Source organism: Microtus oregoni, unplaced genomic scaffold, assembly GCF_018167655.1.
Source record: "Microtus oregoni isolate MIOR12 unplaced genomic scaffold, Mior012 000063F_ref0000156, whole genome shotgun sequence".
In the NCBI taxonomy this organism is placed as follows: domain Eukaryota; kingdom Metazoa; phylum Chordata; class Mammalia; order Rodentia; family Cricetidae; genus Microtus; species Microtus oregoni.
This window is the reverse complement of record NW_024543873.1, coordinates 5071731-5095009: the sequence shown is the minus strand read 5'-3', so window position 1 is coordinate 5095009 and position 23279 is coordinate 5071731. Positions and strand designations below refer to the sequence as shown.

At 39.2% G+C, this 23279-nt stretch overlaps 1 protein-coding gene across 1 annotated transcript in view; it reads left to right on the top strand.

The window, feature by feature from the left end:
- LOC121439828 (serine/threonine-protein kinase 26-like) overlaps nucleotides 1-22591 on the top strand; it is a 35652-nt gene extending 13061 nt beyond the window's left edge. Inside the window, exons 2-11 of the mRNA XM_041640446.1 lie at nucleotides 454-684; nucleotides 10084-10140; nucleotides 16402-16510; nucleotides 16600-16757; nucleotides 17587-17772; nucleotides 18746-18894; nucleotides 19860-19953; nucleotides 20458-20520; nucleotides 20602-20738; nucleotides 22488-22591. Of these exons, the coding sequence (XP_041496380.1) occupies nucleotides 454-684; nucleotides 10084-10140; nucleotides 16402-16510; nucleotides 16600-16757; nucleotides 17587-17772; nucleotides 18746-18894; nucleotides 19860-19953; nucleotides 20458-20520; nucleotides 20602-20738; nucleotides 22488-22512 (1209 nt within the window). The 3' untranslated portion in view covers nucleotides 22513-22591. The remainder of the gene's footprint in view (nucleotides 1-453; nucleotides 685-10083; nucleotides 10141-16401; nucleotides 16511-16599; nucleotides 16758-17586; nucleotides 17773-18745; nucleotides 18895-19859; nucleotides 19954-20457; nucleotides 20521-20601; nucleotides 20739-22487) is intronic.
- Nucleotides 22592-23279: the final 688 nt, after the last annotated feature.

Below are 23279 nucleotides of genomic sequence, written 5' to 3'. Positions count from 1 at the left end.
ATTCTCTATAGTGGTTATACTCATTCACTTTCCTGTTAACTGTATATAACAATTCCTTCTTCTCTACCTCCTTAGCAACAGTTGATATATATTGGGGGGATAAAAAATGAAAACTTCCATAAAGTAGTCTATATTTAATCTGATTCATCTTTCTCGATTTAGAAAGTTTGATTCATGCAGCCGGAGAGATGGCGTAGTGGTTACGAGCACTGGCTCTTCTTGCTGAGGACCCGGGTTCAATTCACAGCACCCACATGACAGCTCACAACTGTCATTAACTCCAGTTGTGGGGAATCAAATCCTCTGTTCAGTTCTCCATAGGTACCAGGCACACGTGTGCTACACTTACATACCTGCAGGCGAATAAAAATAAACACACGTAAAATAAAAATAAACCGAAAAGAAAAATTGATTCAAAGCTTTTGTGTTTCCTCTCTGCTTTCTTCCCCTTAGAATAATATAGCGGATCCAGAAGAACTGTTCACAAAATTAGAGCGCATTGGAAAAGGCTCCTTTGGAGAAGTTTTCAAAGGAATCGACAACCGTACCCAGCAAGTGGTTGCAATTAAAATCATTGACCTTGAGGAAGCCGAAGATGAAATAGAAGACATTCAACAAGAAATAACTGTTCTGAGTAAGTGCGACAGCTCATATGTAACGAAATACTATGGGTCCTATTTAAAGGTAATGTGCTCATTATATATTATATTATATTATATTATATTATATTATATTATATTTTATTTCATAATGTGTTCATGCTATATTATTTCATAAGGTGTTTTCATTATATATTTTTTGCTTTCTTTTCATTCTAATTTTAAGAGGCAGTATCTTTTTTTCCTTTTTTTCTTTTTGTGAGACAGGGTCTCACTGTGTAGTCTGACTCTCCAGGAACTCACCATGTAGACAGAACAGGCCGGCCTTGATCTCATAGAGATCTGCCTGCTAGTATTAAAGGTGTGCACCGCCACACCCAACTCAGAAGGCAGGGACTTAAATTAGGATTTGGTAATCTTTACCGTCTAGGCAGAATTAGCTCCATTTGTGGTGTCAACTGAACCATTGTTAGAGTTAACAGCCGCTTCTTTAAAAGTACTCCAGAGCTCAGCTGCTGTCTTCCATTCCTGAACTTTTTGTACAGGGGAAGAGGAAAAAGGTCTCTGGTTTTTAGGCCACATTGCCACATAAAAGCTGTACCCCTGGCTTTCCACATGTAATAGTCTAATCTTTCTCAGAGTGGAGGGAGCATATAGATAGTATTGAGTTATGGTTGTTACTTATGCATTCCTTTCACCAGGTTGTGAACTCATTGACGTTTAGCTGAACATGTCCCCGTTTTTATATCCTTTAGTCCAGCTTATGATGCATATTAAGCACATAGTATAGTTTACCTGAACCATCCCCAGGTTCTTTATTTCTTCCTCCACAACACTAAGATCCATGTGATCAAATCCTTCATTCACATAAGATGGTGCAATATTTGCAGAGACTTTCCCATCCCACCTAGAATAATGTGTTCTACCCCAAAGCCATAGATGTCAAGTGCGTTCATTAATCCAGTGACTCACAGATGCATTCTTTAATAAATAAATTCTTTTCTTATTGTCAAAAACTAAAAAGAAATAAAATAAGCAAGAGATAAATAAACAAGAAAGAAAAGAAACTACATCCAGCCCAGTATGAGCCAGATTGCTATGGCGGCAGTATAAAATCTTTGAGTTGTGGGTGGCTACGTTGCCATGGTATAATGGATTCACTGCATGTCTTTACTGCCACAGCGGCATAACTTTGCGTTAGAGACAGGAGTGCTTGTCTGGAGCACAGGCACGTGCAGAAAGATTTCCGGTTTCGTATGGTGGTGCCTGGGTTGTCGGAGATATGGTGAAGACAATGTAGCCATTGAGACATCTAGCCTCCAGAGTGCTTGCTTTCCCTTGTGGCCACCAGGCGAGTTAGTGTGTGCAGCCCAGGTGCACACAGAGAAATTTTAGTTTCACCTGAGTGTGAACTAGGGGTCTGAGGCAGTGACCCCACCTGGCAGTGACATGTGGTTCGATCTAGAACAGCTACAGAACCCAGGTCTGGACTGTGGACCCTCATAGAGCAGCCATTAATCCAAGGCTGAGGAACTGGCATGGTTTGGGAGAACGGAGGGTCCTTTTCCCAGAGTCTCAACAGCTTTTTTGCTTCATGAGCAAGGTTGGGTTACTGTGCCTGCCCTCCCTGGAGCTCCCTAGGAAGACTAGCTGCTGATCACTTCAGCAGTTACGATGTCAGTTTCCTCTGGAATAGTTCATTTGGGGCCGCGGTGGTTCCTACTGCATGGCGATATTGATAGCCTTCCTCTTTCTTTTTCATTCATGGTCATCTCTCAGCTGCACAGGTATGCCAGTGACCCTTTCTGGGGAGAGATCCTGCTGCCTTTGTGTCTCCTGTGCTGCTACAGTTAGGGCTAGTGAGTTATTTTAGTTTGTGGGTATGTTCTCTCTCATCTTCTCTCCTTCCATCCCACCGTGTGCACCCATTATGTGTGCGTGCATGCGTGCATGCATGCGTGCATGTGTTTGTGTGTGTGTGTGTGTGTGTGAGAGAGAGAGAGAGAGAGAGAGAGAGAGAGAGAGAAAGAGAGAGAGAGAGAGAACGAAAGAGAGAGAGAGAGCACGAAATAGAGAGAGGTGAAGACTGGTGTCTTCTATGCCTCCATCTTGGTGACCTAAGTGTCATTGCTTCCTTGAACTTTATGTATTTATATTAGCTTATATTGATATGAATCATCAATTTTACTGACTTTGAAAAACTTATTTTACTAACATATTGCATACATTAGATTGAATAGGGAGTGAATTTGCTCTAGAGTCATTCAACAGCTAGACACTGTGTCATACGGGGTACCAGGTGCTGGAGATGTAAAATGAATAGCGTACTCCTGTAGCCAGAGAGCACTCAGTCCAGCATTACATAAAAAGTACAAATTTTATGATAAAAGTATATGGATACTTATCATACCATATAATACTGAGTGTCTACATATAGCAGATTACAGATGAAATGGGCAGGAGTGTAGCTCATTGACTGGGAGTTTGCCTAGCATGCTTGTCTTACTGGGTTCCATTCACAGGACTGCAAAAATTAAAATCAAACAAAAGCTACATATTAATAAGTGCAAATAAGCAAGTGCTTACTTGTGTATTTTTCATCAAGAATAACTTGAAGAAGGTGCCTCAAGGAAGAGGTGATGAGAACGGAAAATTCCATCTAATTTCAGCATTTACTCCTACGAGTTAGCTGTCATCATATTTTACTACATACGAAAACTTCTGTTTTTTGTAGCATAGTATTTGCATTCATATTCATCCCTAAAATATCTAACTTAGAAGTTCATCTAGTTGTATGGAATGCTTTGGAGTGATTGTTCCATCTCAGTGCCTGTGCGTTCTCCCCCTAATTCCTACAGTGGGCTTTGTTGTAGGCAGCTCTGGGAATTTTCTGGTCATATGTATTATTGCTCATTCTGGATTGAGTACTGGTAATTCCAGACTCTCTCTAGAGCAAACCTGAACCCTTGTTATTTTTAGGCACCTAGATCAGATAAGCTATTTTCGGTGGCTGGCTTAAAATATTCAATAGACTCTATTTAAAATATTTTTTAATACTTTGTTCTAACTCAGCAGTAGCATGGCGGTGAAGATTTCAGTAATTACTAGGAGCCTTTGTTTACTCATGCTTCTTCCACAGACGAATGTGCTGCAGTTGCGTGGGTTTCTATTTGTAAGAGATTACATTTCAAAAGGCAGGCGGATCTCTGTGAGTTCGAGACCAGCCTGGTCTACAGAGCTAGTTCCAGGACAGGCTCCAAAGCCACAGAGAAACCCTGTCTCGAAAAACCAAAAAAAAAAAAAAATACTGCCTTCAAACCTAGCCTAGTAGGAGCTACATACTAGTCTTCTAGTAATTACTCCAGCTGTTAATAAGTACAAACTAATGCTTTGTTTGGTCCCACATAGTGACTGTAGAATTCTTTAGAGCATTCCTTGGTAGAACACTAATATCCAAAATATCTGTTAATGTATAAAACTGAAATATTTTCAGCTCCTTTACTAATCATTAGTGGAAGTCCTGGAAAAGGGTATTTGAGGAACCTTTTTCTTTCATGATAAACTCTATAAATACAGTTATGGGTAAATGGCTATACATACAAAATGTAGGACTCTTATCTGATTTTGAGTCACTTCCTCTTTGAGTCGTGTGTGTGTGTGTGTGTGTGTGTGTGTGTGCGCGCGCACATGGTTGATGTTTATTAGCACTAAGCTAAATCCTAGGCCTAAAAGTATAATCCACGCTGGCCCCGAACGCATGGTCCTCCTGAGCTTACCCTGTGTAGCTTTTGGATTACTATTGTTCACTTCCATGGTGGGCTAACTATTTTACTGAAATTAACCAACTCATTATTTTCCATTGATATTGTCATATTGTGATTGCATAGGCATGCATTTTTTTTTGTAAACTAAAACCACATCAAATCTAACAGCGTTCTGTTTAAAGCAGTCAGCGTAACTTGAGACCACATCCTGTTAGTATCATGAGGGAATGGCTTTGTCAATTGATTTGGATACGTATTGGGGGGGGGGCTGTCCATGCATTTTAGATGGCAGTGGAGTTTGTGAGTCGGCTTAGTTGAGCAACATAGGATCTGGGATTTACACTGGCTACCATACATAACCAAGACTTTACTGTAAGCTGGGGTAAAAAGTGACTTTACTATAAGCTAGGATAAAAAGTGACTGCATTTGAGAGAAAATTATATGTTCTCTCAAACTGTGTGCAGTTGTAGCGATTTCCTTCAGACATGCAAAAATGTACTAGGTATTCATTTTGACTGAGCTCACTGTAGATTCCAGCTTTAAAAACAAGAGTAAAACAACCAGACAAACACATCAGTGTGACCACAGTGTTTTCCTTTCGTTTTCGTTCACTGCAGTTTCTTGACAGAGTGCTAGGAGTACACGGGCTTTCCTTTTGGTCTCCTAATAGTGCTAGAATCTTTTAGAATCTTTAAATATTTTGTTAGTTCAATGTCATTTTTAAATGAAACTCATTCAGGCATTGAACGGAATTTGGGCCATGCCTTTATTTGCAGCTGAAAGTGCCTTTAGATTTCTGTTTATGTTAAGGGAATGTGGTCCCTCCCATAGGTCCGTATAGACTACAACCAGCATCTGTTTAAAAACTTGAGTGAATGAAATGAAATGTTCCAGAGCAAAATCTATAGTTGTATGGTCTTCGTGCTATTTTTTCATCAAACTTTGTGGTTTTATCTAGAGTATATTTAATGCCTCTGGAATAGTTTTTTTTATTTGAAAATGTGTTTGGTGTTTTCTTATAAAGCTTGAAGTCCATTTCTTTCTCCTTTGTAAAATGCCCTTTTCTCAAAATGAAATGATTTTAGGCTTAACATAACCCATCTCTAAGAAGCCCCATCTTTCAACAGACGTGCATTTATTGAATGCTACTATGTGCCTTCATCTCATTTTGCATAATTTGTCCAGTCAATCTCATCCACTTTATTCTGTCAGCTTCAACATTCAGCCTCCCTCCTCAGCTCCAGGTGTGTGTTTCAAGTTTGTTTCCTCTTCCCTGCTTAAACTAGAGTGTATAGAGGGCAGTAACACTAACACTGGGGAGCAGCATTTGAGCTCCTGGAGGTATGACTTTGTGAAGCATGGGCTATGGACAAAGGATTCACAGCTGGAGCAGAACCCTGTGGAGGGCATAAAGTTTCTGGCCCCATTCTTCATAAAGCTATCTCTACTCTCCCATTTAATTAATTCTATAAACTCGTTCATGCTACATTTTAAAATGATGGCAATGAATAATGTAACTTTACTATTTTAGCCATTTTCTGTATTCATTTTAATAATGTTTTTATTTTTTATATTTCTCCTGTTCCCATAACTCCTCCCCCACCTCCTTATCCCTAACCAACTTCATGTTCTTTCTCATAAAAATAAAAACAAAACATGGAGTCCAATTTGTGCTGGCAAACTATTTCTGCCATGGACTCTGCCCTGGAGGGTAGATGATATGCTCAGTATCCATTTTTAAGTGTGTCATTTTCGTGCTGTTGTTCAACCATCACCACTATTCATTTCTAGGATGTGTTTACCAATTGAAATTCTGTACCAAGATATAATAACTCCCTGTAGCTAGCTTCCTTGGCATCCACCATCCTAGGGCCTACTTCTCTGCTCTTGACTGCTCTAGGTACCTTATACAATGGAACCACACAATCCTGACCCTTTTGTGACTGGCTAATTACAACTCTACATTCTAGTTTATGTCGTTAGTGTTACAGGCTATTGGAGTAGGCCACCCACTTGTGTTGACTTGTATACAGTATAAATAATCCTCGTGTGTGTGTGTGTGTGTGTGTGTGTGTGTGTGTGTGTGTATGCCATGGTGTGCATGTGCAGGTCAGAGGACTTGTGAGAGTCAGTTTTCTTCTTCTGCCATGTAGATTTCGGAGATCAAACTGAGGTCTTTGGACTTGCAAGCAAGTGTCTTTACCACCCTCTGAGCCATTTTGTTGGTCTTGGAGTCGTTTCTTTTCGTGTGTTCTAAATTTGGGCACAGTTTCCTATAACTTAAATTTTCTCCTTCAAACCATCATTCAAATGCATGGCTTCTTTTATAAGGGAAGTGGAGGTTTCCCTACAGAGATTTCCTGCCCTTAACAGTGATGGGTTTATGGTTATGGATTATAGTCACTTGGCACTTTTGGAATTGTAGACCAATATATCGACACCATTTCAATCTAGCACATTTATTTGCATTCTGCAATACTAACTTCTGTTATCAGAAATCAAATGCAGAAGCTGTCCTACCCCCAAATAATAATATTTAGGTTGTCTTGGTTTCTGTTATTTGTAGTCCTTTTTTGTTTGTTTGTTTTTATTTTTGTTTTTGGACCCTATGCGCATAGATGTAGACTGCAGATTCCCTGTGGGACAAGCTTCCTTTCTTTTCTTTTCTTTTTTTTTTATGGTGCTCCTTCAGGCCTTGCCCTGGCTCATGCCTTCTTAGCAGGAATTCAGATGTCCCCAAAATCCTCCTGTAAATCTTACCTCTAGAAATGGAGAGATCTAAGGAAGGTAGCTGCAAAAACCTATCAAGTCCCCTGATTGTCTCAAAGTTCCAGTGAACCACCTTGCTTACTGGTAGGAAGCCTTATTTTCAGATGTAGAAGTTCCTTAGATGGGACTTGAGAAATCTCAGCCATATAGCCTGCTCTGTAAGGTCACTGCTTAAAAGCTTTCTACGCATCCATTTTGGTGACAGTTGGAAAGCTTCCATTTAGAACTGGTACACACAAAATGCCATGTGTTGTTTTTTTAACTTGAAAAACAGGTTCTTTCGTTCATGCAGAACAGCAAAATAGAAACATATTTTATAGGGACTTTCTTTTAAATGTCAGGCACACAAGAAGCACTCTGAGTTCATGTGGTAGAGAGAGTATAGTTACTTATTAGGAACAAGTTTGTGGCAAATGAACAAATCTTAATTTATCTGTTGGAGAAGGGCCGCTTGTTGGTTCCCGGCGCTAGCTTAGACCAGAAATAATCACATAGAAACTGTATTAATTAAATCACTGCTTGGCTGATTAGCTCTAGCTTCTTATTGGCTAACTCTTATATTAATTTAACCCATTTCTATTAATCTGTATATCGTCATGTGGCTGTGGCACATCTGTCTCCCGCAGCTCCATGGCTTCTCTCTAACCCTGCCTTCCTCCTCCCATGCTGTAGGCCAAGCCAGTTCCTTTACTCATTAACCAATAAAAACAACACATAGACAAAAGGACCTCCCATATCATTTATCAGTAATTATAAGAATTTTTTCTTCCTCATGAAAACGCGTAAAAATGCATCACATTCGCCGTTTTCGCTGTCTCAATGTCCAATTGCTCTACATAAAAGCAAGTTGCATGAACCACTCCTAGATCTCGGCTTCGTCCCCTACTATTGTGGGCGCTCTTATCTTCTTTTCTAATGTAGACATAGGGCTCCTGGTTCTTTGCTTCCTCGGTTCAAGTTGGACTGCTATGACAGAACAGATGGATGTCAAGATTACTGGAGGGGCGTGAAGAGGATAGGGAACGCTTTCTTTTACATATCCCACATAGAAACAGAATCAAGAAAAGGATTAAAAGGGTTAGAGAGGTGGTTTGCAGGTAAAATGCTTGACATGCAAGCAACAGGACCAGAGTTCAAATCCCCACAACCCATGTACAAGTTCTGTGAGTGCATTTGGCCTATAAGAAGCACAGAGAATCCCTAGAGCAAGCTGGCTAACCAGACTAGCCAAGATGGTATGTTCAAAGTTTAGTGGAAAGAAACTAAAAAACCTGCCTCTGTATATAAGGTAGAAAGCAATGCTGGAAGCCATTCAACTTCAGACCTCTATACACAGTCACACACATGAAAACGGGAATATACATATGCATATCATACATATACATATGGAAGAGAAAAGACATCCTTTGTGTCCTGTATTTGATATATGTGAACATTCTCTCCCTAATTCTTAACTCTAAGCTACATCCCGGTTTTCCTACTACAGAGTTCACCCAACTCTTGATTCTTTAACCTTCTCTCATGAGTGTTTGTATCTCTGGAGTCCGTTCCCTGCCGTAATAAAGCTCCAGGCTCATGGGACTGTTCGAAATTTTAAATGAAACTTCTGAACACGACTGAGGGATTTTAAGAGGATGAGGGCTAGTAGCAGTGGCTTGAGCCCTTTCAGATCACAACTGGGCCTTTAAGTGACAAAAATAGTACTTGTGTCATAAGTTGAAGACAGCAATGACTGTATTTTCCCCTAGAAAAAAAATTGTTGATGTATAAAACTGTAGGCCATATCTCTACCGCACTTCATGCTTGCCTCTGTGGATGCACTTACATTGAAGTTGTCTTTGGAAAGCATCTGTTCGCTGCCTGCCTTCCCCTGGAACCTAGGCATTATTTTAATGAAGAAACACAGGTTTCAAAAACTTAAATATTTTACTTGGAAATGGGCTCACAGAACACAAATCATTCACGGTGTGACCTGCCATCAGCCTTGTTAAACCTGCCTTTCCACCTCGAGTCGGTTCTGTGGTCTCACAAAGTTTCAGCAAATACCATTCATGAAGTACTAGAGAGAAAGGAGTGTTTCAAGCTATGTCTGAAAGAAAGAGGAAGTTGATGATTTATTTTTAAAAGGTTTTATTAGGAGAGGGAGGTGTTTGGTGCCTCATAGGGTCTAGGCAAGCACTCTGCTATTGAGCTGTGTTCCTAGTCATCTAGTGTTGATCCAATAGAGCTGGATGGTGTGCATGCGTGTGTGCATGCATGCATTTGCATGCATGTGTGTGCATGCATGTGTGTGCATGCATGCGTGTGTGCATTTTATAGTGCATTTCTTTATAGCTCCCCTATAAAATGTTTTCTTTTTTTTGTTCAGCTCACAGTGAAGTCCTCGGTTTGGAACTTAACTATCATATTAAACTATATACTCCCCCCCCACGTTTTGGAGGGGGATAGTTGTTTTTTTTTCTGGATTCCATGTGTGTGCAAAAATATCTATTAATCATGGCTGGAAAAGGCTCTAAAATGTCTTAAAACAAATGGAACAATGTAAAATGTCGCGTGTCTTCGAACTCTAAAATTACACAGAAAGCATTCAAAATTGTCCACTTGCTCCTTAGTTTTTGATGTCATTATACTTTTCTTTCAGTATTACTTCAAATAATGACTTCAAGTGATTGCTAATTTTGTGGATTTTATAAGAGTTAGTAATAGTTAAAGTGACACGTGTTAGTTGTATATGGTTAGCTGTATTGTTTAAGTAGTTTTGCAGGAAGTACAGGATTAGAATCTGACTCTAATTTTCTATGAAAAACAATGTATGGTCTGGATCCCAAAGAACCATGTTAAAGCCTGTATTTATAACCAGTAGACTGGTTACTATGTAAGTTTTAATTTTTTTCTAATGGGTGATTTGGGGCCAGGCATGTAATCATTAAATTGTTTTATGTCTTTACAGGGCTCAAAACTATGGATAATAATGGAATACCTAGGTGGAGGTTCAGCTTTGGATCTTGTGAGTATTTTAAAACAGTTATATACACATACATAAACTTATTTAACTCTTTGAAATTATGTAAGCAGTAGCTTTGGGGCAAGCTAAGTTATTCAGGTAAGACGTTCAAATTAAACTCTTTTGGGATGGGCTTTTAATCTTGTTTGCACAAACTGCATTGCAGATTTCTTCATGCTGCTGAGAGTCTTAAGGTATGTAATCAATGCAAATATCCCAGTAAGATAAAGTCCTGACGTTTACAGTGATTGTTTGCCAATTGCTGTCAGTTTGACATTTTCATGCATGCCTTAATACTGAGTATACTTATACTTAAAAATACATTATGGGGGGATGGAAAAATGGCTCACTGTTTAAAAACACTGGCTGCTCTCTTCCAGAGAACCCAGATTTGATGCCTAACACCCACATGGCAGCTCACAACTGTTTGTAATTCCACTTCCAGAGGATCTGATGTCTTTTTTCTGGCCTTCTCAGGCTCCAACACATACGTGGCACAGGGACCTACATGTATACACACAAAATAATACAGAAAAACTTTAAAATACTTCATTGAGATAACTGTCACTAACAGTGATTATGAATCAAAGGTCTGAGTCTTTGAAAACTGATGTGTTACTACCCTGCCTCCCCGCCCCAACATGATGGTATTAGGAAAGGTAATGAAGGCATGAGAGGCACGAGAGTGGAGCCTTCAGGGATGACAATGGTGTTCTTGTCAAAGTGGCCCTGGAGGACTTTCTAGCTCTTCTTTTATTATATGAGGATACAATGAGAAGGACTATCTGGAAACCAGGAAAGGTGGTCTCAGGAAATACCCGTCTACTTAGACTCCCCAGAACTGAGAAATCGGCATTTACTATTTAATCCACCTTGTCTGGGATGTTTTGTCACAGCAGCCTGAGGTGTAGGAACGTGTTACTGTCATTTTTTTTTGTTTAAATTTTGTAAATTGTCTTTTATTTGTGTTTCTTATGAGGGTGGAGAAGGGGTATACATAGTCCATGCTACACCTAAGAAAGTCAGAGGACAAGTTATCCAAGTCTCTTTTCTCCTCCTACCATGTGGATTCTGGGAAGCAAATTTAGGTCATCAAGTTTGATGGCAAGAGCTTTTACTCGCTGAGCCTTCTGCTGGTCCCTTTCTGAGGCAAATATTACGGTGCTAAAATCTGGTGCTGCATAGGAAAAGTTCCACCCAACGAAGACATATTCACATGGAAAACGCCTCTGAGAAAAACTGATCATTTTTCCTGCGTTGCTGTGGTGGTATCAAAGTTGATCCCTCCCTAGAAAAATTATGAATGTGCATTTATACTTAAAGTTCAATACAAGTTATAATAGTCAACTTGTTATAGATTGACCTTTGGGTGACCATATAGCTGTTTGAGGTTCTTCAGCTAGCTCTAGTCATCAAGGTCTGTGACTTTGAAGCTTTGGACTTGAAAATTCTACAGCACACAGAACAGTGCTTCTAAGTTCTCTTGCAGCTTTAATAGTATGTGATATGATGTATTTGGGGGTTTGTTTTATTTTTGAGGCCCAGGATGACCTGGAACTCATAATCTTCCTACCTCAGCCTCCTGAGTGTTCTATTCTTGTTTTGAGGCAGAATCGTCAAACCCTCTCATATATCCCTTCTTGCTCTCTTTCAGATTCATGACCTCTTTTTTCATTAATTTTGTTACATGCATATATGTACATGTATATACATGTATATCCCTTAACTATAATTTCCAACTTCTACCATCTTCCATTCCTTTCTTCAATATTTAAAATTTTTAGCTGTAGAATTCTTTTACACCCTTAGTTAGATATATAAATTTCAAAGTATTGTATGTCTTTGAAAAAAATTGTGAATGAGATTACTTCTCTAGTTTCTCTCTCAGCATGTTTGCTATTGGTATATAGAAAGGATGTTTATTTTTGTGTGTTAAATTTGTGGCCTGCCACAAAAGTGGTGGGGCTGGAGAGATGCCTAGGTGATTAGGAACACTGGTTGCTCTTCTAGAGGACCTAGGTTTGATTCTTAGCACCCATACAGCAGCTCACAAATGTCCCCAGTTCCATGCGATCCAACACCCTTACACAAACATACATGTAGGCAAAACACTAATACACATTAGATATAAAACATAAAAGGCTTTAGCCCTGACTGCAAATGACTACAAATTTCTGGGAATTTGGTGACTAGGAAAGTGTCTGAGAGATTTTCCTTGGTGGGGTAGGTGGTCCATACTTAAACTATTCCAAAGAAATGGCAATTAAGCCAAGAAAGCCAGCCTACAAACCACAATCCCAGAGAATTTAGACAACAATGAGGACACTGAGAGAGAGACTTACATAGATCCAATCTACATGGGAAGTAGAAAAAGACAAGATCTCCTGAGTAAATTGGGAGCATGGGGACCTTGGCGGAGGGTTGAAGGGGAGAGGGGAGAGGCAGGGAGGGGAGCAGAGAAAAATGTAGAGATCAATAAAAATCAATAATAATAATAGAGAAATGACAGTCTCAATGGAGAGCCTCACCTAGAAATTCATGGCTAATTCCTCCTTGACTTTTCTCTTTTATCTCGAGTTCAGTCTTTATGTCTCTATTTTTTCCAGTGAGGCAATTTCTTTTAGAAAAATCTTTATGCCTGTGAGTTTAAACTGTGTTCTCTTCTCGAATTGAAATGAGCTTATTTCTATAGCACAGGCTCTCCCAGTTGCTCTGGTCTACCTCCTCCATTCCTTCAACATGGATAGCCCTTTATGGAGTCACCACTTACTAAGTCACTAATAGCAATGTACCCATTGGCTGCTGCCATAATCCTAGCTAGCAACCCTAATCTGTATCCGCTGCCAGTAGTTTGTCCAGTTTAATGTAATGTCTAAGTCAAACAAACATATTTCCTTTACCTCTTTTTGCCGCCCACTTCATCATAAGAAGACAATTGGCAATTCATATAAACTTAATAAGTTAAAATGTCAGCACTCCATTGGTTAAAAGTCTAGTCACCTAATCCCAGCTCTACTAAATGGCTCATGGCTACTGAGCATGCCAGTCACTCTGTGACTTAATTTCCTCACATGTTAAATCAAATGAGGAAAATGGGTTAGAAATGTCTAGTTCTGCTTTTCTAGCTAAAAATAAAATTGACACTGCTGTGGTTTAATTATACAGCCCAGAAGATACTGAGAAAACCTGTTGCTCCTTTTCAATGTATAGTCATCGACAGATGAGTGCAATTGATTTTGATTAAGAATTTGTTGTAGAGTAGTAAGAGAAACAAGATGGCTCTGAGCAGCGTGTTTCTCAACTCAAACTGGCACCCACCTAACTGGCTAACACGAGACTATCAATTCTAGTTTATAGTCAGGATTATACACTGTACTCCTCAAGAGTCTTATTCCAAGAAAATCATTCGTTGCAGTTGAACAGACTTTGACCATTTTAGATGCGATGTTATGAAATTTATTGTTTACTGATTCTTTCTAAAACAGTTAAGTTGTCTTGCACAAAGACATCTGATGGGTAAATAGGATAAAACATGGGCACTGTAGAAAGAAGCCTGGAACCACGTACTAGTTATAAAAGAAGGCCTACTGTGGTAGGCAGCCTCACGTACTGGCAGGAAGTGAAAGGAATGTAGGGAAAACCCATAAACCCACAAGTGCAGGGTCTTTAAAGAGCAATTGTCCCTCTTCTGCATATCCCTATGTTCAAAACCCAGGCAGGTTATACAAGGCAGGTATGTTGCCCTGAGCAGAGGCTTAGAACATTGAAGAGAAGTTTCAGTTAAGCATTCCAAGACCTTGGCATTTTATTTCCCAACGTTGTATTTGAAATTTTAAAGAAGCAAAACAATCACTTCCTCTTATATTGCATCTTTGCCACATTCCTTCTGTTCCCCGCATGCTCTGTCCTCTTTTTCTCACAACTGCCAGCACACCATAGGAAACATGTGTACTACAAGGTTTGAGGCCATTTTGGGTATGGTAATGGTCCAGAAAAATCCACCCACACCCGCCATCCCATATTCACCCCTCCCCCTCCTGCCACCACCACAAAATAGTCCCTCCCCGTCCCTTTCAGCTTCCAGTTGAAGTTTTACTTTGAATTTTCAACTAATCCTAAAATGCATCATATGTTAATGGACTTTCAAGACCCTTTTTGTTGTTCGTACTGACCTGTTTTAAAAGTTCTGTATTAGGAAGTGGATTGAGCTATCTATCCCACACTTAGAAACCCTTCAATATGATAGTGGGTGCCCTGAAACTGCCCTTGCCCAATTTCTTAAGTAACCAAGAGTATGCCTCTGGCCCTACCAATGCTTTATGATCATGTACTAAATTCTAGTCTTTGCTCATATGATGTATGTCCTCTGGTTAGTTGGTAGTTCCACGGAATTTCTTTGCCAGCCATCAATAAAATAATGTCTCATTTTTCACCTTTAGAATCACGTTAATCACTAACCTTTAAATTAAAAAGAAATTGAGGTGGAAGTTGATAGATTTGAAAGTTAATAGATAATGTTACCTAGGAACGGGATCTATTGAATTACAGGCATCTCTGGGGGATACAGTAAGACGACTCTTAATAGCGGATGGTGAAACCAAAGTACAAGGTCTATTTTAAGCTGCTAAATTTTGACATAAAAGTGCCCTTTATTCGGTATAAATATGGCATTCATGGAAAGATGAAATACACAAGGTACCAAAGAGCTGTGAATCCCTCCCAGTGAGGCAGAATAGGCACCTCCCCCCTCTTTCCAGCAAACAGAGCTCTGCCTCCCTGTGCTTCCAGCTTCCCACCCTTCCTGGAATAATACTGTTTGTGCTTTATGAGGTACCAGAATTTTAAAATGACCATTTATTTTAAAGGGATTTTTTTGGGTGTTCCATTACAAGTTCTCCTGAAACCTAATGATTGCTTTCCTTGTCTTCCAGTTGGAATGACTGGCTTTGGTACAGGGATGGGGAAAGAAAGGGAAGTGTGTTACATTTATTTGAAAAATATTATTCCTCCATGTTCTGAATTTTTTACTATGAGAGTCTGAATGGTTGAGTTATTATATTTCTGGCTGAATTTAGATTACAGGTGTCTGATTGAAAAACCAGTTCAGTGTTAATATGGAGTGACTGTTTAAAAGCAAGTGCATTCTGTCTTTATCTAGTCATTGTACATGGTATAGTGTGACCTAAGGACACTGCCATGCACACACATGTATTATACTCTAACTGTATTCCCTTCATGCCCCTAAACCCCTGCTTCTTAGTCTTCCTGCTAGTCCATTGTTCCCTTGGAGAGCTTTATTCCCTAAGTAACAGATTCATTCCCCCCTTTGCCCATGTGACAAAAGTTCCATTGCCCTTTGCACAGTTTTGTTAAATCTTGGATGTAAATTTTAGAACCCTCAGTAGTTTGCTGGTGGAGTTTTTGGAGTCACTTATGTATACTATCATATCATCTACAAATAGTGGAAGTTCGACTTTGTCCCTTCTAATTTGTAACCAGGATACCTTGCTCAGGCTTGATACAGGGGGAGGGGATCAGTTCTGCCTCAATTTGCTATGCAAGACTTTATTGACTCCCCAAAGGAGTGGATGGGAATGTGGGAAGCGGGGAGGAGGGAGGCAGGAGAAGTGGAGGGAAGGGTAACTGGGTTAGTATATAAAATGAAAAGAAATTTAAATAAAAATCTACTGTCAACAAAAAAGAATTTGGAGCTAGTATCTAGGTAACGCTTAGCTGAGCTTTCAAGATAAATCATTTGTTTATGTGTATATGGGTGGCTTGTTTTTAGGCAGGATCTCATGGAGCCCTGGCTCTCTTGTAGCTCAGGCTAGCTTCAAGCTGTGGATGTAGCCAGGGACGAACTGCAACTTTTGACCCTCCTGCATCCATCTCCCAAGTACTAGAATTACAACCATGTGCCTCTGTGCCCAGTCTATGAGTGCCAGAGATCTAACTCATGTGCCTCCACGCCCAGTCTATGGATGCTGGAGATCTAACTCAGGGTTGTGCTCATGTTAGGCACATACTCTACCAGCTGAGCTATATTGGCATCCTGCAATCTAAATGTCTAAAGCCTTGCACAGCCATTTGAAATGACTTTTATTACCTTTTCTCCCTTTAAAGTTTTTTTTTCCTCATTTGTTCAAATGTTGGTTTAATAAGCTATTTCAGATAACTAAGTGATCCAAAATGTCAAAAATACCAATTTTGAATTTCTCCCGAAACTTTTGAAGTGTGTGAGTGTACATGTGTTTTCTTCTTAAGCTGCGCGCTGGGCCATTTGATGAATTCCAGATTGCCACCATGCTCAAGGAGATTTTGAAAGGTCTGGACTATCTGCATTCTGAAAAGAAAATTCACCCAGACATTAAAGGTATACAAAAGTCAAATAGAAACCTGAGAAAAACAGATTTGTTTTGGAGAAGCTGGGAGATATTCATTTTGTTTTTCTTTGCCCCCTAGCCGCCAATGTCTTACTTTCAGAACAAGGCGATGTTAAACTTGCTGACTTCGGAGTTGCTGGCCAGCTGACAGATACACAAATTAAAAGAAACACCTTTGTGGGGACTCCATTTTGGATGGCTCCTGAAGTTATTCAACAGTCAGCTTATGACTCTAAAGTAAAGTATTCTCTGTCCAGATGGGATTCATTGGATATAGGCTTGTCGATAAGCTTTTTAATTTCTCCTTCCTTCGCAAGTGCTTCTAAAAGAAATTATGTCCTATTGTGTTCCTTAATCATAAGTCTCATCAGTGTTGGAAGTATTTGAACCCTATTTATTTCAATGGCTTTTTATCGCACTTGGAATAAAATCTAGAGTCCTTATAGTCACCCATAAGGCCATTGAAGATCTGGCCATTTTTTTGTCTGTCCGCCCTTATCTTCTACCATTGTCATTTCTACTTTCTTTGCTCCAGGCATTATGGCCTCATTGTTCCTCAATCGCAAGAACATTTTGACCTCAGGATTTTTCCTTGCTTTCCCCTTTGTCTGACGAATAGCCTTGCTCCCAATGAGCTATCTCTAAGCATCCCCTGTACAGAGATGCCTCTGCCAACCATCCCGCAGAAACATGTAGCTCCTGTCCCTACTTCGGTCACCATTCCCTTTTCTACTCTTTGCTTCCCCATAGAACTTGGTCCTACCTCACATAATGTTACTCCTTTATCTGTCCCTCCCTCTTAGTAGAATGTAAGCCTCTTCAAGGCAAGAGCTTTCATCTGGTTTATTTAGCATTCAAGTAGTATTGTGCCCGTACAAAATATGAGATTTAAATTTTGAATTCATGAGTTACATTAAAATTGTTGTAATTATTATATATTATATAATACTATTATATTATTATAATTCACCATATTCCTTGATATGTCATTGCAGGGATTTTTGGGCAGCATCCTAGAATGGAGTTTCAAGGTGATAAACGGTTTTTGTTATTGTCTCCTTTTTAGGCTGACATTTGGTCATTGGGAATTACTGCTATTGAACTTGCCAAGGGAGAGCCTCCGAATTCTGACATGCATCCAATGAGAGTTCTGTTTCTTATTCCAAAAAACAACCCCCCAACTCTTGTTGGAGACTTTACTAAGTCTTTCAAGGAGTTTATTGATGCTTGCCTGAATAAGGATCCATCGTTTGTGAGTATATGTCATTACCACTGGTGGTTTCTTATTGTTCCATCTACTTCTAACTAAGATGGTGTTTCCTATGGCAGAGAGTACAGTGTGTGGCGAAAACATCTGTTATCCATTTGTACTGCTAATTCCACTCTGTTCTTAACCAGGTCCTTGGTCCCTTTTTCTCCTCCCTGACATCATCTTCTTAGTACCCAGCTACCTAATTATTTTCTATTTCAAGGTTTGGAGAAATAATTAATTTTCTATTAGTTATTTCTTAAAGTACGTGAGTACCTGCTAGTGGTGGAATTGACTAAATTTATTATACGTTGTAGTGTTGTTAAAATAGCCCTGCTTCCACTCCTGGTGATTAGAAAGCCATGAGTACTTTTCTAAGCGAGATGTAGTTATGTTTATGTTGACAGCAAACATTCCAATAGTAATGAAATGATGAAACAAGCACATTCCCCAAGCACTTGGTGTTTGCATTCATCTACAATAAGAATTAGTGTTTGAAAGAGAAGCATATGCTAAGATGTGGGCAGATAATGACAAAAATCAGGGATTCATAAGATGTGCAGATAGCAAAATTGCAACAATCTTGCTCATTTGGATGATTTTTTAGAAATTACAGTCAATGTAATAAAGTGTCTTAAAGTGTTGTTTTGACATTTTAGATGCTTGCTAAGTCCCACTCTTTCTGAGAAGGCTTTTTTGCCTGGCATGCTGGTGAGGTAGCCTAGTATCCGCTTACTGCTGCTCTTTAACAAATGAAGCCATTAAAGCAGCGAATTTAATGTGCTTACCTTGACCCACCTCAGATAATCGAATCGTCAGCTTTCCTATTACATTTTAACCATCCTTGTGTCTGTAGATATTATTTTCTAGATTTCAGTTTAATAATTCAAATGATGTTTTACCACCTACCTCTCTCTGAAAGATCCTCAAAATAGTCATGAGTCCTTCTTTCTTTGTGTGTGTGTCTGTTCCTTAGCGCCCTACGGCTAAAGAACTTTTAAAACACAAGTTCATTGTGAAAAATTCCAAGAAGACTTCATATCTGACTGAACTAATCGATAGATTTAAGAGATGGAAGGCAGAAGGCCACAGTGATGATGAATCCGACTCCGATGGCTCTGACTCGTAAGTACACATTACTGCTGTTTTTATGTGGGCAACCCGTTCTTGTATGCGCTGCCTTTTTGCCATGACCTAGTCTTCTTGCTTTAGACTAAGTTAAAAATCACATTCTGAGGGCTCACTTCAGCCCCTCTTTACAGTCTGTGGGATACAATAAATTTGGAAATATGCTTTGGAAGTGAAAAGCCCTGCTTTTAAATGGTCTCGGTCTAACCCCTAGTGGATACTTGAGTACATTACAAAATTTTGGAATAGGATTTGATTAAAGGTGTTCTATTAGTTCACAAAAAAAGCAGTAAGAAGCCATGTTTTCTCGTTCTGCCGTGGCATCCTGCAGAACCCTTTTGAGACCTGTTCTCATGACCTTTCCTACCTCCTGGTCTCCAACCAAACTGATCAGACTGATCTGTGAGCTGCTATACCTAGTTACTTAGGTATGATTTTTACTCTGTGGACAAGTTAGTCTTTTTGAAAAATGGCAGTATTTGCACTAATAGTTCTGCTTCTTAACTTGTGCTCATCTTAACTTGAGTAGAAGAATCCAAGGTAGGTAAACCTCTACAAAGGTAGCACCCTGTGTCTTCACACAAGATTCTCAAGTGCCTGCATTTAGGAGAAATTGCCCAACATTGAAATGAACAAAATATATCAGGATAGTTTGTACCCAATCTAAGGCTTGTTAACCTTAACTGCCCATGAAAACTTCTTGATGGAACTTTAAAAACACAAGGCATTCTGCTAGGGAGCCTGGTTCAGGCATGGGGGATAGCAGTATTAGCGTATAGAGATGTGGGTGATCAATTGGAGCTGAGAAATGCTGCTGGTCTTGAATAAAATAGAGTATCCACCTGAAACTGAGGTCAGATGCGGTATTGTATGGCGACTTTGTAAAAATGCTGACACCGTAAGCTCTTCAGATTTGGTGTGTTTTGCCATGTCAAATTACTTCACATCTGGTATTTCTTTAGGGAATCCACCAGCAGAGAAAGTAATACTCACCCTGAATGGAGTTTCACCACTGTGCGTAAGAAGCCTGATCCAAAGAAACTACAGAATGGGGAGGTATGTATATGGAGCTAATTATACAATTTAACATAGTAGATTGTATCATATCATCTTCATATACATATCATTGTAAGTTTTTCTCAGCTGATCATATCCTCCTTCATATCCTCCTTATAGGCTTTTTAAAAATAGTGTGATGAGATTATAATGTGCAAAACTATGAGAATTTAATACCACCGCATGCCTGTCTGCCTCCCTATCTGCATAATAATGTTCATTTATCATTAACTGTGACCTAATTTAGTCATAGAAATCTTTTAAAATTCATGTCCATGTAGAAATGTAAACTCAGGGAATCAGATGTCTATTGGAATCCTAGACATTAGGGGCTTCCATTGATGGGTGCGAATCTGTGACAGAAAGGAAATATGGGGACTAGCCTTAGCTTGGATCTTTTGAAGGAAGAATTCAAATTGATTCATATTTGCTATCAAATAAGTAAGAAAAGCCATGAATGATTATTTTGATTCCGTGTGTGTAATCTGTATCATTTCTTCAAAGGAGCAAGATCTTGTGCAAACCTTGAGCTGTTTGTCTATGATAATCACACCTGCATTTGCTGAAGTAAGTGTGGGTTATTTAGCATCCGATATCGGTCTCGAGTGGCAGGATAGTTTAAATGTTATAGCTATCATTCTTTTCCAGCTTAAACAGCAGGATGAGAACAATGCAAGCCGAAACCAGGCAATTGAAGAACTTGAGAAAAGCATCGCTGTGGCTGAAGCTGCCTGTCCTGGCATCACAGATAAAATGGTGAAGAAATTAATTGAAAAATTTCAAAAGTAAGTTTTAAGTATCGTTTTCAAAATTATGTTAACATTTCAGATGTTAATTTATGGTGGAATACGGGTGCCTTGGTGCAATCATTTATGTCCCCCCCTACAGAATCGCTTCCTAATAGTTGTGTACTTGAAAACAGTTTTGTTTCTTGTTTCTTGCCCATCTTAAACATTGCCGTGTGTGTGTGTGTGTGTGTGTGTGTGTGTGTGTGAAAGAGAGAGAGAGACAGAGACAGAGAGAATGGAGGGAGATTGCTGCATATGCTTATCCACATGGGTATGTGGGCGAACTGTCTTGCACACGGGAACTGTCTTGCACACGGGCCTGTGTTGGAAACAGGTCAATATCAGATTTGTAACACTATCAATTTCCACCTTACTTTTCGAGGCAGGGTCTCTCACTGAACATGGACCTTGCCCTTTTAGGAAGACGATCTATCCAGTGATGCCCTGAAATACTCCTCTCTGTCCTCCAATGCTGAAGTCATGAGCCTTAGTCACACCTGACAACAACATGGGCACTAAGGATCTGAATTCAGGTCCTTGGTCTTGGACCTCAAGCACTTTACCTACTGAGCCAGTCCAGTATTAGCCCCTGAACTATTATGTTTAGATATGGAAAGGCAGTTTTCTACTGAACCAAACAGCCTAGATTTTTGCCCTCTCTTCCTCCGTCAGCATTGAAATTTGGGCACATGTAACATCACACATGTTTCCATTCTTGGCAGTACTCTTAGTATTTGCAGAAACACCACTAACCTGATTATTTCCACTAACAAAGTTATTCCATTTGAGCCCTTATGTGATGTTGATTAACAGACTTAGAAAAGACAGCCAGACCAGTGGTTCTCGACTTTCTTAATGTATGACCCTTTAATAAAGTTTTTCACATTGTGCTGACCTATAACCATAAAATTTCTTTCATTGCTAATTCATAATTGTAATTTTGCTTCTGTTATGAATAGTAATGCAAATACCTGTATTTTTTTTATTTTTTTCGAGACAGGGTTTCTCCATAGCTTTTTGGTTCCTGTCCTGGAACTAGCTCTTGTAGACCAGGCTGGCCTCGAACTCACAGAGATCCGCCTGCCTCTGCCTCCTGAGTGCTGGGATTAAAGGCGTGCACCACCTCCATCCAGCATACCTGTGTTTTCTAATGGTCTTTGGTGATACCTATGGAAGGGGTCATGACCCACAGGTTGAGAACTACTGCCATAGACAGTAATAGAGGCTTTGTTTGTGTTCAGTTTCTGCCTTGTTGCCTATTAGCTTGATTTTGTTCAAAAAAGTTCTTACAGTTAATGTGAAATTTCTTTTCTTAAACAAGACTTTTGTATATATACATACATATTCATTAGCTTTCGTGAGTTCAAACATGATTGTACAGATCATAACTTTAAACCCATCATATCTCTTCTGGTTCCATCTTTAGAATTCCCTGCTCAACTGAGCTCAAGGTGAAACTAAATATTTATCTTTCCACCCAATAAAGTTTACTACTGAGGACTAAGGAGCTAAAGTAGTCTTAAAAAAAACCACCTCCCATCTCTTTTGCTGTTTACAACCAGATCCATTGCAAGTTAGGAGAGGAGATGCAGAGGAATTGTGGACCATCTTTGCATCTTTTAATATCCATCTACATAATAATCAAAGAAAAGAATTTGTCTCCATTTGTTGTAGAGTTCATGAGTGAGAAATATGGATGACTTGTCTAAAATTATACATTGATTTATACTGTTCTTAATTTTACAGATGTTCTGCCGATGAGTCCTCTTAAAAATGTGTTGTTGCTATTGCTGGCTTCGGTTTCATATGGAGCTAGAGAAACCCACCAAAGCTATGTCAACCTTAATTATGTTTGGCCCATGAGCTCCCGGTGCCTTTGGATCTTTGCGACATTGAAGATTTAGGAGAAGCTTTCAAGTATTTTGTGATGGTGGCTATCATTTTGTATTTTAAAGAGATTATTTTGTAAGGAATAATTTTAATACTATAGTTTCACCTGTATTGTAGTAAATGTTGAGATATGGTTGATTTTTTTTTAACTTTAAGTACCATTATTTTTTATGTTACTAGAATGAATACTGTTTGGTTTTCAATCTTTAGTTAACTGTACACTCATGAAACATACAGGTCTTTCAAAGTCATCCTAAATATTGAATGTCTGTAAATCATCAAGCTTCAAAAAGCATTCTTTTTTTTTTACACAAACACTCTAAAATTGACTATGTGTAGGGAGATAGAAATAAGTCATACCTTCTTAACATCATATTTTTAATAAGCTCTTGGAAAAAGCGCCTAGAAAAGTATTGATTTTTCTAGCAAGGTGTTCTGGATTCCAGACAGCTTCATGATTATCATACTTGAGAACCTTGTGTTTGAAGAACCATTTCCAGGCAACATGTAGCAGAAGTACCTCTTGGTATTTTTATCTTCTCTTTAAGATGGAAGAAGCGGTTAACCCTTATTTAACATGATTAGACTTTTAAAGTAATCTTATTTAGCCAAGGATGAGGGTTTGGTTAAACTGGAGGAATTAGTCTG